The following is a 13,935-nucleotide window of genomic DNA, read 5'->3' on the forward strand; positions in this document are numbered from 1 at the left end:
AATACTGGGATAGGTGATACCAGTAATAGATAATACCAGTGACAGTAGCTTGATCTTTGACTTTGAACCTTATTATGCTAATGATAGTAGTATGAACTGACTCTCAGCAACTAAAATGAATGGTTCCTGTGTTTCAAATTAAACAAGCCTGTCATTTCATCATTTTTTTTAGTGATCTAAACTGGTAAATTAGAAATCTGCTTTAAACTTATCTTACATCACCATAAAAATAACAGAAAGCCAGTGTTTTTTTAATCTACCAGTTGAAGTTATTTTGATACTTGTATACACTGTACAAAGTACATCTAAAAGGTAAAATTAACTGTTAATTAAGTAATTTAAACTTGTAACTTTGATATGAAAAACTGATGCAAAATTTTTTGAACATATATTCAATTACTTGGCAAGTTTTTCCAAGAAAGTGCCTATTAATGATTTTCTGAAAGTATCTCTGTGTAGTATTAGAGCTTATCGAAAGGCATGTTATAATCTATCCCTTTGATCTATTGATCACTTACCTGAATCACTTAAGCACTGATCAAATAAAATACAGTGCCTTCATTGTTGTTGATGTTGGAAACAAAGGTCTCAAAAATGTCTGATTCTCCTGAGCATGGATGTGATGGCTGATATCCCCTGCTCCAGCCTACCTTTTTAACAGGCAATATTATCTCAAATTCCTCTTACCACATCAATTCAGACAATAACAAAAAGGTTTTTCAGGTACATCTACAATGTTGGCCCCAAAGGGGTGAACTAAGGAGTCAGAAAGGCATAACCTCAAAAATGTTTGGGAACAGAGGATCCAGATGAACAATAAGGAAAGGCAAGTAGTCAAGAAAGGAAACTTTAAAAGAAATAAAAAGGTACTATATATACTCTTTCCTCTTCAGGGTCGGGGGAAGAATATTAAATAATCCCTCGGTCATTTCTCGTAAGGTTACATGTATATAAGTTTGGATTACTTCACACCTGTCTCAGTGAGTTATCAAGAACTTGAAGATTTATACAATTATCATGCAATACTATTATCTGACTTGAGTCAGAAGAGGCTTCCTCTTACTCTTAAAAACACTTCCTAACTTCCCATGTACTTCAGTTTTCTTAAAACATAAACTTCCTCATAGCAGGAATCTACGCTAGCTCCTAACCTTGGCTGTCTCTGGAGATTACAGAGGCCCAGGTTCTATACTAGAACTACTCCCATTAGAAGCGCATTTGAGTCGTGTTCAGGGCTGTTTCATTTTAAAAGTTCCATCAGTGATTCCTACTCCCGCTGCTGCTTACGGGCAGTGTTCAGGCTGTTAGTTTTAAGACGTTCCACTAGTGATTTTGTATCACATCATCCTGTGAAAGAATTTGTAAGACATTATTTAACTATGTAATTTATTAGTTGACAGATACTCTCATTTGTTGAAATGGGGTGTAGCAGTGATATTCCAATATATTTACATATTCTTTGGAATTATTTTTAATCTTAAAACTAAGAATGCCCTTTAACAAGTCATAACATAATCTATCATTTACCAATTTAATATACTGTTTAAAATGAAAATTAACCAACAAGTTTTTGTGTGTGCCCAAAGCCTCATCTTTAAGTTCTCCAGTTTTGGATATCATAACGTTATATGTCTACTTTAAAGGACAACTAGAATACAACAGTTTTGACTGTGAACGTCTTTTAAGTATGACAGTCTGGATGGACAAAGCTCAATTTCTCCTATTTGAAAATTTCTTCACTTCCAACTATCAGAAAATATTGAGTATTATTAAAGGTAATTATGCATGTTTATTCTCTTCTGTTTATTTACATGTATGTATAATGTGTGTGTGTGTGTGTATATATATAAATATATAATACAGACACATATTCTGTTCTTTGAAAACCCAGCTGTATTTATGGTAAAAATATGCAAGTAAAAAAAAAAAGCTCAAGCATTTATATACATAGTTACGCAGTTTAAAATTTATTGACCTCCTGGTTTTTAAAAAGTTAAATTTAAGGTCATACCTCTAAGTTTGTTGTACTGCATACAGACCATGCAGAGTATGCCTGTGAAGAGACACAAAGTAGTCCACGCCCAAAAAGATTTACTAGAGTACAGAACAGTCTTCATAAATACATATAAAATCCTTGTCAAGATAGAAGGGGACTGACTATCCACGTTTTCTGAGCCACTTTTCAAAGTTGATTCAAGGCACAAAATGTACACCATTGTGAATACACACATAATCCAGACTTTGTGCCTCTAACACAGCCCATCAAAGATCTGGCTTCATGACTTAGAAAACTAAATGTACTGAAATGAGATTCTGCTTCTTAGCTGAAAACCCACAGGACCTATAAACATCGTGTAGATAATTACTCCAAAATATGGAGATACAAATACAAGCACTTTATTTTAAAAAGCAAACACAAAAGATAGGTGTAAATTCAAAAGTGTTTAAATGCTTCCATTTTGAGTAATTCAATTAAGAACCTATACAAGTTTGTTCCCAGAAGCTAATGCATCACTAGTCTCTACTAAGGAAGTGAATTCTAAAAATTAACATGGTTTTCAATAATTCAAATTTCACTATTTATATAAAAGCCTAGAGAGACCAATATCCAGTAGCTTCAAAAGATAAGCTAAAGACTTCTGATATCATCAGTTGTACCAATGTTTGTCCAAGTCTGTTGAATATATACACAAGGAAAATACACTCACTCTATAATTTCTTATAAAATAGCAAGTAAGGAGTAGATGTAGGAGATGTAGAAGGGGAAAGAGAATTCAGGAAGTCCTTCTCTTCGGTAACTTTCACTTCAGAATCATCAAAAAGCAACCACTTCCCCTCATACTCCTTTAAGCTTTGTACTACATATGAAATTTTGTTCTCAAATCCACTAATGTTAATGCCTGTTTGGTCACTGGATTCCTTGTTTCTATCAGATTCATGGGTCCCATTAGTACCATTAGCCTCAGAATTTCTATTTTCAGCCAATGCTGTACTGGCAGCTTTATCAGGATTAGATGCTTTGTTGTACAACTCATAATCTGCTTTACTCTTTTGTCCTCCAAGAAGTCCAATAGCTTCTACATTTTTTTTGTTCAAAACTTTACTTGGCTGTGTATTTCCACTGGCTCTAATTGACACTTCTTCATCGTCATAATTTTCAACCACACCCCTTGCTTCCTCCTCATTCAGTGGTTCTGGCTTACCAATTTCACACATTTGGTCGACCACAAAATTTTCCTTATCTAATTCTAAACTGTTAAGGTCAGTGACTTTAACAGAAGCAGTATAATGCCCACTACTGATGGTAATGCCACTATGCATCACAACCGCAAATAATCCATAGCTGTCGTTGGTTGGCTTTGTGCTCCATTCTTCTAGTGACAATTTAAGAGGTGTCAGTAAAGGGGTGTTGATCTTGGAAAGTCCACCACCGTAACAATCAAACCTTTGGAAGAAAAAAAAGGCTTTGTAGGATTTCATTTTATATATATTCCATTTTACAACCAGTGTGAAACCAAGTAAAAATCTGAATGAACCCTTAATATTTAGTGCTCACAATAAAAACAAGTCCTCAATTTTATATATTTACACTGAAGAAAAAATACTAAAATAAATACTAATATTCAGGTGTTTCTGTGAAGGATATATGGCACTTTCCCTCAATTTTATTTTCCTAATTTTATGCAGTAAGAAAATAAGTAGCATTTTAAAAACACTTAATAAAATGTAAAGGATTTTGAAGTTAAGTCATTTTATTGTGAAGTCTGCCTCTAACCAAGATTTGGGGACCAAAAAAAAAAAAAAAATAGTACTATAGCGAAGAAAAAGTCCACTGAAAGAAATAATTGTATGTCATCTTCTGGCATAATAAAATGTGTGGTGAGCCACTGGGAAGCTCTCATGTAATTTCAAACAATTCATTAATATAGGAAGGAATAAAATCTACAATGACACCATATATACATGCCAGAAAAAGTCAGAGACCATTCAAAATGTAATTGGCATTTTTATATTTATTATTTAATTGCTTTTAGATAATTAAATTTTGAGCTACAGAATAATCTCTCAAATTGCTCAAAAACTAGTTTGTTCAAAGACTAGTTTGATTTCCCAGCTTACCTTAAACTAATTTTGGCTTTTTTCTCCCCTCAAATAAAAACTTGATGTATATAAAATTTATTCCCTATTTTATTAATTCAACTAAAACTATCCAATAAGGAATGAAAATGAAAAGATGTATGAACAAATTATAGAACACGCATTCATACCAAAAGGATTTAAGCGGCTGCGTTTTTACAGGGAAACTGTTAATAAGAGAACAAACTTTTCGAAGGCAATCTTTATAAATTACTTTATTTCAATAGTTTCTATTATACTATTTTGTTACTATTATAGTATTTTGAACAAAACTTTATAATACTCACTCCAGGCCACTAGCCGCAAAGCACTTCAAATGAATAGTTATAACTTCAGGCATTTTGTCAAACAAAAGACTTCGTTCAGCTTCAGTATAATGATGACAATTTTCACAGAAATATTTATCTTCTCCTACAATCCTCTCCACCGAAGCAAACTGTGAAATTGCCCATCTCAGGGTCTTCATTTCTGTTTTGGGCTCTGGAGAAACTACATAAGAGAATCCTTTCACTTGCAAATGAAAAATCTCCCAGAAATTTAAAACTTAAGCTACAAAGTTCCATGTTCAAAATTAGCATGTAATTTCAATTGACTAATCCTTCCCAAATAACTATTTTTTTTTATTTTCAGAAACCCTCACCAGAAGTTCATCCTCAACAGTGCACATACCTTTAAATATAAATATCTGCTCAGCCAAAAAATACTGAGGTGACAGGGACAGCAAAATCAAGATAACCCTAGTCTCTTTAGTTTATATTTAAAAGCCAACAATATCTGAATAGGTAAACCAGTCTCATGATCAACTTCCCATGACATTACCAGACTTTTTGTAGTTTATACTGACAAAACAGTGGCTCAAATATTGTGTTAACAAAAATATCAGTAGCTCTGAGAGACTGAGGCACCCCAAAATTAACTTACTTAAAGCATTTCGCTTTCTCATTATAACAATACTCTACACATCAAAATAAAGATGCCACAATTTCCCCAATGCTGTTAACTATTAGCAAATGAAGCTATATAAGCAGAAAGATTTTTATTATACCAAAGACACTAAGAGCCAGCTTTTTTCTCAATAATTATACAAGCTACGTATTAGTCTGTTTTATTGAAGAAAACTAATTATCCCATGGTCCATACAAGACTCCAATTTTGCTTACTTTCAGAACTCTCCTCAGCTTTGGAAAGCTCATCTTCTTGTACTGGTACACTGATGTCTTGAAAATCTTCTCTTCTTTCTGTTAAACTTTCACATTCCAAGCAACGAGTTCTTAATACCAGCTGACCTTGAAATAATTTCTCCACTAGCTCAAAACCAATTTGCTCTGTGCCTAAAACAAAAAAGAAAAACAATCTATATAGATGAGGTTTTCAGCACAGCCCAAATAACCATTAATCCACTTAAAGCAGATCATGAATAAAAGGCTGATTTCCATATCTCAGCTCGCTTATTAGGTGACTTATTCATGAAATACACATTCCCTATAACGATAATTTCGAATATAAATTGCTGTTCTCTCTAAAAAAGTTTCACACAATTGTCTTAACTCCCTTCCCAAAGACACCCCAAAGGATGACACTTTTGGTAAAATCATTAACCATGTCAATCTACACATTTCCCCTGAGATCTGTACAAAACTAGGTAGAAATCCAGTTCAGGTATGGTGTAACTACTTAGTTCTCTACTTTAAAATTGCATTTTGCTAAATGCAATTTCCTTCATGAATTGTCAAATACTTCATATGTAAGAGGGTAAAATATTCTCCTTCTATTAATATGTATTAAACTCTTCTAGTTTATAAACATGAATTACTATTACCTTAAGACTACTGAGGTTTATATACACACACAAAATACATGAGCATAGTGCTTAAGACACCAGTTCATACTGTTAAATTTCTCTTAAAACATTAGTCAGATATTATACTGCACATGTATCTAAAAAGAAAATTCCAATTCTGCAGTTGTTAATCCTCCTAACCTATCAATGTCCAAGAATAAATTATTACTGACCTTTGTTTATGGGCTTAACTTCATTAACATTAATGGGCATAACATTATTCCCTGGAGATTCAAGTTCACAACCATTAGCTGTGTCATTTTCACAATTCCCCAAGTCCTCTTCAAGATCATATTCATTTTCTTCAGACTGTCCTTTGGATCCTTGGTTGGTGGTTATTTTCCCCAGACTACAGAATTTAGAAAGAATGCTGGGTTGCTTAGTTGCAGACTTTAACCAATTTATTTTAACTCTTGATTTCTTTTGTGAGGCTCTTGCACTCTCACTTTCAGAGAGGTACTTGGGGATTATTTTAGGAGGAATCTCTAATGTGTCACCTGTAGCTTTTCTTTTTGATCTGGTTTGTCTCTGGTTTTCTTCCAATGACTGGTGATCCTTGGAGACTTTGACTTTTTTCTTCATGCTACCAAATTCAGTGTCACTTTTTCTTTTCCCACTTCCTTTTGGGAGTTTTTCTTTAAAATCTTCAGAATGCCTCACATTGTCCACCTCCGTGCTGTTATTACCACTTACTTCCTCTTTCTGTTCTTTTTCTTCTACCTTAGTAGATAACTCTGCCACATTTTTTACTTCTTCTTTTTTTAGGAGTTGGCATGTTTCTTGAATGTTTCCCAAAATACACTGTAATACTTCCTGTGCATCATGCTGTAGATATCCTTCATACATAGGGTTGAGTTCCCTATAAATAAAAATTTCCATTCATCTATTCTAGTTTTGAAGATACAATAAAAAAAACCTTTCTATACAGAAATGAACTCATTTATAGGGATATCATAAATTATTTTAAAAGCCCAAAAACATTTACTCAGCTACTAGTTTGAAACTTACCTAAACTTGTAACTAAAGAAAACAAATTTAACCTCATTTTCTTTATCAGATACTCTGATCTTCTAAATATTGTTAATAATAGCTAATATGTACATAGTGCTTACTATGTCCAAGTTTTAGTCAAAATGCTTTTTATATTATATGTATAACATAATTCTCATGATAACACTATGAAGTATTACTATCACCACTATTTATACAGATAAGGTAACTTGCTCAAGGTCATAGAGAGGCAAAGCCAGGATTCAAACCTGCTCCTGGCCACACTATTCTGCCCCTTAACAAATGTACGACAATGTATTACATTTCAATCTATTCCTAAACTAAATGATTAAATCATTTTAAAGACTTAAGCCTTTTAATATTTTAAATAAGACTTTTTTATATATAGAATAAAATTTCATTTTTTAAGACAATACACAAATCTAGTCCAGTTAACTACTAGTTCTCTTCTAAGCACAAACAAAAATAGAATATTTGGAATTTACAGTTCTTGTGAATATTCTGAACATATAGCTATATAATTCCTAACCTGAAATCCTTAGTACCAAATATATTTGATAATTCAGAAATTTTTAGATTAAAATAGACAATATGGCAGAGTAAAATATGTATTGCCAACACGATGGGGACAGTATCCCATAATTACACTCATTACTACTTCTACAGGAAAGTGTAGGAATATCTGCATTACAGATAAATATGAATAAAGACTATAAACAGCCTCATACAAATTCAGATCTAATGAAATTTATAAACAATCTTAAGAAAACATTTCCAGGTTTTGAGCCTCTGGGATATTAAGGATTGTAGATCTGTAGTTTCGATTTTCCTTGCCCTTTATTCACCCCACTTGTTCACATTATCTCTCTCTTCCAAAGAATTAGAATCTTAAAATTATGTAACAGGCTATACCTGAGTGTGTTAAGCAGTCGCCTTGGCTGAGTAGCAAGTTCATCAGTATATTTCTCCGGATTTAAGAGAAAACTAGCCTGAAGCTGTTCAACTGAAATGATCAAGGACTGTAAGCTGCATATTAGTTCATAACTTGCCAAAGAATCTTCTTTGCAATTTCCCTGTCAAGAAACACACAAGCCAATATTTTTATTTATGAACAAATTAAGTACCTTCTCCCCTCCTGTCTTTGTCTCACTATACAATACCAGTTTCTCTAAATTTAATTTCATAACACTAATTTTATGGGGGTATACAAATAAACTTAAAAATTTTAACAGTAGTTTTGGTTACTTTCTATTATGTGGGTGATAATGATTTTATAATAATGTAACTCACAGGTTTCTTAAAATTTACTTAAATGTTAAGAATGAATCAATTTGAAAAAATAGATAAATAACGGGGTAAAAATATGATAAATTGTGATGGCAGTATACAAATGACAATGTTGAATAGTAAACAAATTAAAGAACTGAAGAAAACACTCTACAAAAGGGGATAATTTAGTTAGCTACTGCACAATGAAAAATAACTGCCTTTCTGACAACGTAAGATAATGAAAACTTCAATTCTCAGATTCAGTTTAAGAGTTTTTGTCATCTTCCCAAATCCTGTTGTATCTATTTCTAAGCAAGTGAATTTCCATTAATTTTATTTTTTACCTTATCTTTTTGATTGGCTTCATCTTTTAGGGCTTCTTTCTTCCTTGAAATAATATTAAATAAGTGCTTCACTCCAGATTTAAAACCAGGACAAAAATATAATACCTATAAAATGTGAGATTATGTGTTTACTGAACAAACAACATACTTAAAAATCATTAAAACACTATCATGCTTTTTGTGGAGCATGTTTAAATGTGCATTATTTAAAATTTTTATATTAAGATTGGTGTCCAAAATTGGTCTGTATTTCATTATAGTAGCCTACTATCTTCTTCCCCTCAGTGGCACCACAGCAGAGCCTGACCAGATACAAGGGTACACATAAAACAGATATGGTTCCTAGGGTTAAAATACATACAACAATAGCATGAGGAATCAGGCAGAAAAACTAAAGGTTTGGCATCTTCAGTTTAACCAAGGTCTACTCAATTTTGCTATCCTAATTTTATTTATCACTTTCTCTTACCCCAAAGGGCGTTTGTAACATGCAGTTTAGAATCATGATTATTTTACTCCATTCTGGCTTATTTACAGTCAAAAGCAAGACAGTAAGGACAATTGAACTCTTCCAATAACCTGAAATTCTCAGAAGACATTAAATGTTACATCATTCTTTGCCTACTAAAGTTTGTATTTATATAGCAAAACAACTTACCTGAAGTATACTATTAAGATAACAAGTATTGCCAAGATTATTCAATCCCACAAATGGTAACAAGTTTTCTCTCTTCTCACAGTTTATAGGTGAGGACTGTGCTGCAGGAACAACTTGATCACTATTAAGTACAGAAGGGAGAAAGGCATACTGAAGTAGATTGTTAAACAAAGATTTAAGATTGTAGTAATGGAAGTAATAAGTAATAATGGAAATATTACTTCCTTATATTTAGTCTTTTTCCAAAAGTTGTACCCTCTGAAATTCAGATGACACTTTAAGAGAAAAAATCTGTTCAAGTGCAAAAATTGCTATACACCCAGAGTAAAAGTTTTACAAGTACTTTAAAAATACTGTTTTACTCAACAAGCATCAAAGCAATTCCATTAAAGGGCTGTTAATCCCACTTTACAGAGCAGAAAATTGCAGAACTGGTACTGTGATTTGTTAAGCCAACCTGACATTTTAATCAAGTAGTTAACTCTGAATAGAAACCTGGGAATAATCTATGACAATACTTGGGAGAGGCTGCACTAAGTCAGGTTCCGTTAAAAAGAGATTAAGAGGAAACAGAGTCTATGAAGATAATTATATAGCTATCCTTCACTTAAAAATGAATTGTTCAAGTTTACAATACTTTTACCTCAGTTTAACAACAGTCCTCACAGCATTTTTATTTGTTTTACAGTTGCCAGCTATTACTCTAATACCTCCAAGTGTTTATTGGCATGATTGCTGGTGAACAAAAGGTTCAAACACAATCTCCTAAACTGATTATTGGTAAATATTACTAAATTACAAAGGAGACCGAATCTACTTTAGTCATACAGCAGACTGCTTATGTGTTGAAGGAGCAAGTGTGGACTCCAGCTAGAGCAACTCTTGGTGGAATAAAGTATTCCATCTTGTTCTCATTTCTTTTCAGCCACTGAAAGATTTATTTGCATCAAAAGCATCTAAGATTATTTTAAATATAATTTGCAATTGTACACCTCGAATAATTTGCAACTGTACACCCCCAATAGGTATGACTACAAAGTTTAACTATGTCAGGTAACTGTCAAGTCTTCTGAGCAAAAAAACCCCCACAAATTTCTTTAGTCTTACACAAAATGTGCTGCACTACAAACAAGTTTAAATTGAAAAATAATTTTAGTAAATGAGTATTTCTCCAAGTCACCTGCTGAGCAGTTTAAATGAGTTAACATTATAGATGTATAGATGTGGGGAACCACCAGTTTTACTGACTACACTGCTAGACTTGCCTCTCTAATGGGGCTTTAGGTTTTTGTTTGTTTTGCCTCTATGGACTATCAGGTCACCATGTCTGTAGATATCAATCCAGTTCACTGCTCTTCCACTGATGCATAATTTTAAAAGTACAGAAATATACTTAAAATAACATACATACATTTCAGATCCTCTATATTCAGAAGCTTTTTCTTCATTTTCTTGAGAATCCGTGAAATCTAAGGCTCTCTTGGTTTCCTTTTTCTGGAAAAACTTCAAGGAAAGTCTATTTTTTTTTGATGGACTACCTCTTGAAAGCCCATTACTTTCACTAGGTATGACACCAGGCATTTTCTCTTCAAATCCCAAGGAGTTGACAAGAATTAATTTATACAAGGACCTTGTAATCACCAATCATATCTGTTAATCACAAAGAAAAAGTTATTAGTTTTCAGTTATCAGCTGTAGGCAATAAAATCACCATTTCTGAAAACAAATTTACCAAGGAATGGTACTAATTATAAAACTTCATATTTGAAAACCAAAACCAAATGCCTGGCAATAACAGGCACTCAAGGTTTGTCGCTTAAATGAAGGAGCTTGCCATTTGTCCTTAACTTTCTTAAATAACCCAAAAAATCAGATACTTAACTTTTATTAGTCTATCACAAAATACCCCATTTTAGTAGGAGACCTATAGTAAAGAAATATTAAATTAAAAACTATTATGTATCAGTTCATTCAGAAAACACTGAGCAAATACCATCTCTAACTCTAAAGTAGGAGGTAAGAAACAGAGGGATGAATGGGAAAGTCAAAGGAGTGCTGTAAGTGACTAAGATCTCCTTCCAAGGCTTTTTCTAGTTATTAATATGAACACGTGAAATAAAGTCTCTAAAAATATATTTAAAGTATAATTTGCACACAAGAAAAGGCACAGATCTGATGTTAAGCTTACACCTAAAAACTTGTGTGAAAAGCAATAAACCATATGCAAAGGTGAGATAATGGTGTAAAAAAACTGCTATACTTTGTGTATATCAAGTTCTTAAGCGCTAGAAGCCACAATGTACTGATTTTCTGAAACATTTTTTTAAACAATAGGATTTTTTAAAATACTGCCGTTAAGTAGGGAAAAAAGATGATTTGATTTTGTCTTGTGCAAACTTTCTTCCGTTTTAAAACAAATTTTGGATTTAAAAAAAGGGCTGTGTTTTTGGTAGTTATTTTACAATTCACTTCTATTTTTCATGAGGATTACCTGGGGACAAATATCTGACTGGAGTATTACCAGAAAATTACTTGAGTCCGAAAGTTCAGCAATGACTTTCAAATATAGGTAGAGTAACAGGATGAACTAAATTCCGTCCTTAATAAGCATTCCACTCCGCTGCACCTGATCTGAGAATTGACAACACTGAACTTAGCACGGAAACCACCTTTTTGAGACAACTCAGGAATACCTGGAAAGCCGACCAATTTCCCCATGAGCTCTCCAACTCAATTTACTGCCCTGGCCACTTAATGCTACCGATGAAATGCTATTGCGAATGATAAACCAGCCTGCACTAAGGTGCCAGGGATCTCTAAGCATCAGTGATTCCTGAAAAAGGGTTTTCTTAGGAGCCAATTCTAATGACAAAAACTAGACTGTCATAAACTGGACTAAGAGACAGAGTAACCAGACTTCAGTAAATATAAGAAAAAAATGACCAAGCAGCTGAAGTTACAGTATTAATCCTAATTAATAAACCAACCCTCAAGGCTCCTCAAAGCAATAATTAAACATTCAACATTACCTAAAATATAACATTTTATCAGGTGCCGTATCTGATGCTATACCGGTTCTTGCTCCTGGCTGTTCTTATCACTGTGGGTTGTTACCTCAAAAATGTTTCTCCCATAAATCTAAATCAAGTTTCGCAGAAAACACAATAAATCGAAAGTTAGATGTTCTTGAACAAACGACAATGTAAACACTTTTAAGTCTCATTAGTTTTAAGTTTTTTCCTTTATAACAAGGCACGACTTAATTCCAACTTTTCACAAAAAATGTAAAACAAGGATAATATCCTTGACAAAGGTTTAAGACACGTGGCGTTCTAAATACTTGTAGAAAAGTTAAAGTTAAGCTGCGCGGTAAAATGTAGCAATCACCGACACAGGATAACGTGAGTGAAAGCATTTCTCCTCCCTACCCCGCGCACTCTAGGAACGGAAAAGAAAGTGAAAAAAAGACGGGATGGTGCTGATGTCCGTGCCCGTCAAAGGCGGTATGGGCTGGGAGGGAGGCCGGCGGGTGGCGTCCGCAAGCGGACCCGCCGCTCCGGGCCCCTTCGCCGGTGGAGTTGGCCTATTTATGCCCGGCCAGCACCTGCCTCGAGTCCCCGGCGGCAGCAGGAGGGGGTGCCCCTCCCGGGGCACAGAGGGCTCCGCTGGCAGCTCGGCGAGGGCGCAGCACCAAAGGAGCCGGGGGTCCTCCCCGCGGCCCCCTCCGGCGCCCGCCGAACTTGCCCCGGCCCCGGCCCCTCCTCTCCAGGCCCTCCTTACCTGGTCATGGCCCAAAGAGGTCCGCGGCGGTGACGCCGGCGAGTCCAATCGGGGAGTGTGTGGATGCGACAGGTGAGCCCTGCCCCGAGCCCGCGGGGCCCCCGGCCCAAGCAAAAGCTGGTCGGATCGCCCTCCCCCGCGGGGGAGTGACCATTCGCTCAAAAGCGGGAATCCGGGCTGCCGCTCCGTCCTGCCTGGCGCCGGCACCAACTACATCCCCGGAGCGGCGCCTGCCCGCGCCCGCCCCCGCCCCGGGACGGCAGGGAGCGCCAGGAGCAACCTCGATTGCCCGGCGCCCGAACCGCTAGGGTCTTCCCCACTCCACCACCGACGGGAACTTGGCGCGTTTTCCTGAGTCTCAGGACCCCCGTGTTTTAGCCTCCGCCCGCGCCAGCGCTGCGATTGGAGGTGGCGTCCTACGAAAGTGCCGGTTCTAGTCTCCGCGCTGCGGAGACACGAAAGTCCGGAGCCCCCTCGCGACGGCCACTCGCTCCCCTGGCACGTACGGGCTCCGGAACTAGCTGGAACAGTAGTTGCCCCAAGCTCCTAACGGGTTCTGCAGTTTCAAACAGCGCAGGCAGCGTCACGGGCAGCCCGCGCGGGTCCTCGCTGAGGGCGCGCGCTAGGAGCTAGAGGCCTGGCTGGCGGGCTCGAGCCTCACACCCTTTTTTTTAACCATTCGTGCGCGCGAGTTGAGGGAAAAGCGTACGGGTCGGGAGACGGGACAGAGAAAAAAAAATGGGACGGGCGCCTTGCTTGAGAAGGAGACGCCAGGTGCTCAAATCCACCAATCCGTAACGAACAATCCCCAAATCCTGCCCCCCGCAGCCTAGGAGGAGCCAATCAGAAGTACATAGGCAAAAAGCCAACGGAGTAGGCGGGGAAAGGCAGTCCAG

At 36.1% G+C, this 13,935-nt stretch overlaps 1 protein-coding gene across 2 annotated transcripts; it reads right to left on the reverse strand.

Annotated features, from left to right (window-relative positions):
• Nucleotides 1-1,951: 1,951 nt before the first annotated feature.
• USP1 (ubiquitin specific peptidase 1) lies at nucleotides 1,952-13,705 on the reverse strand. Of its 2 annotated transcripts, XM_074376360.1 has the most exons (10): nucleotides 13,040-13,705; nucleotides 12,289-12,397; nucleotides 10,671-10,909; nucleotides 9,260-9,380; nucleotides 8,602-8,706; nucleotides 7,901-8,061; nucleotides 6,151-6,836; nucleotides 5,298-5,468; nucleotides 4,425-4,626; nucleotides 1,952-3,445 (listed from the first exon to the last, which is right to left on the reverse strand). In XM_074376360.1, the coding sequence occupies exons 3-10, from the start codon at nucleotides 10,838-10,840 to the stop codon at nucleotides 2,710-2,712; spliced, it is 2,352 nt and encodes a 783-aa protein (XP_074232461.1). In that variant the 5' UTR covers nucleotides 10,841-10,909; nucleotides 12,289-12,397; nucleotides 13,040-13,705; the 3' UTR covers nucleotides 1,952-2,709. The 2 variants fall into 2 exon arrangements, with proteins under 2 accessions (XP_074232461.1, XP_074232460.1); XM_074376359.1 differs by lacking the exon at nucleotides 12,289-12,397 and having other exon boundaries at nucleotides 13,040-13,704.
• Between the last annotated feature and the right edge of the window lie 230 nt (nucleotides 13,706-13,935).

This window comes from Camelus bactrianus, chromosome 13 (genome assembly GCF_048773025.1).
Source record: "Camelus bactrianus isolate YW-2024 breed Bactrian camel chromosome 13, ASM4877302v1, whole genome shotgun sequence".
Lineage (NCBI taxonomy): Eukaryota > Metazoa > Chordata > Mammalia > Artiodactyla > Camelidae > Camelus > Camelus bactrianus.

Excerpts from the sequence above, each read along its gene's own strand:
- USP1 (XM_074376360.1), bottom strand. The coding sequence starts at position 10,840 with ATGCCTGGTGTCATACCTAGTGAAAGTAATGGGCTTTCAAGAGGTAGT. Across the intron at positions 9,381-10,670 it reads GAATATAGAGGATCTGAAAT|TGATCAAGTTGTTCCTGCAG; the intron begins GTATGTATGTTA and ends TGTACTTAATAG. Across the intron at positions 3,446-4,424 it reads TTTGCGGCTAGTGGCCTGGA|GTTTGATTGTTACGGTGGTG; the intron begins GTGAGTATTATA and ends TTTCTTCCAAAG.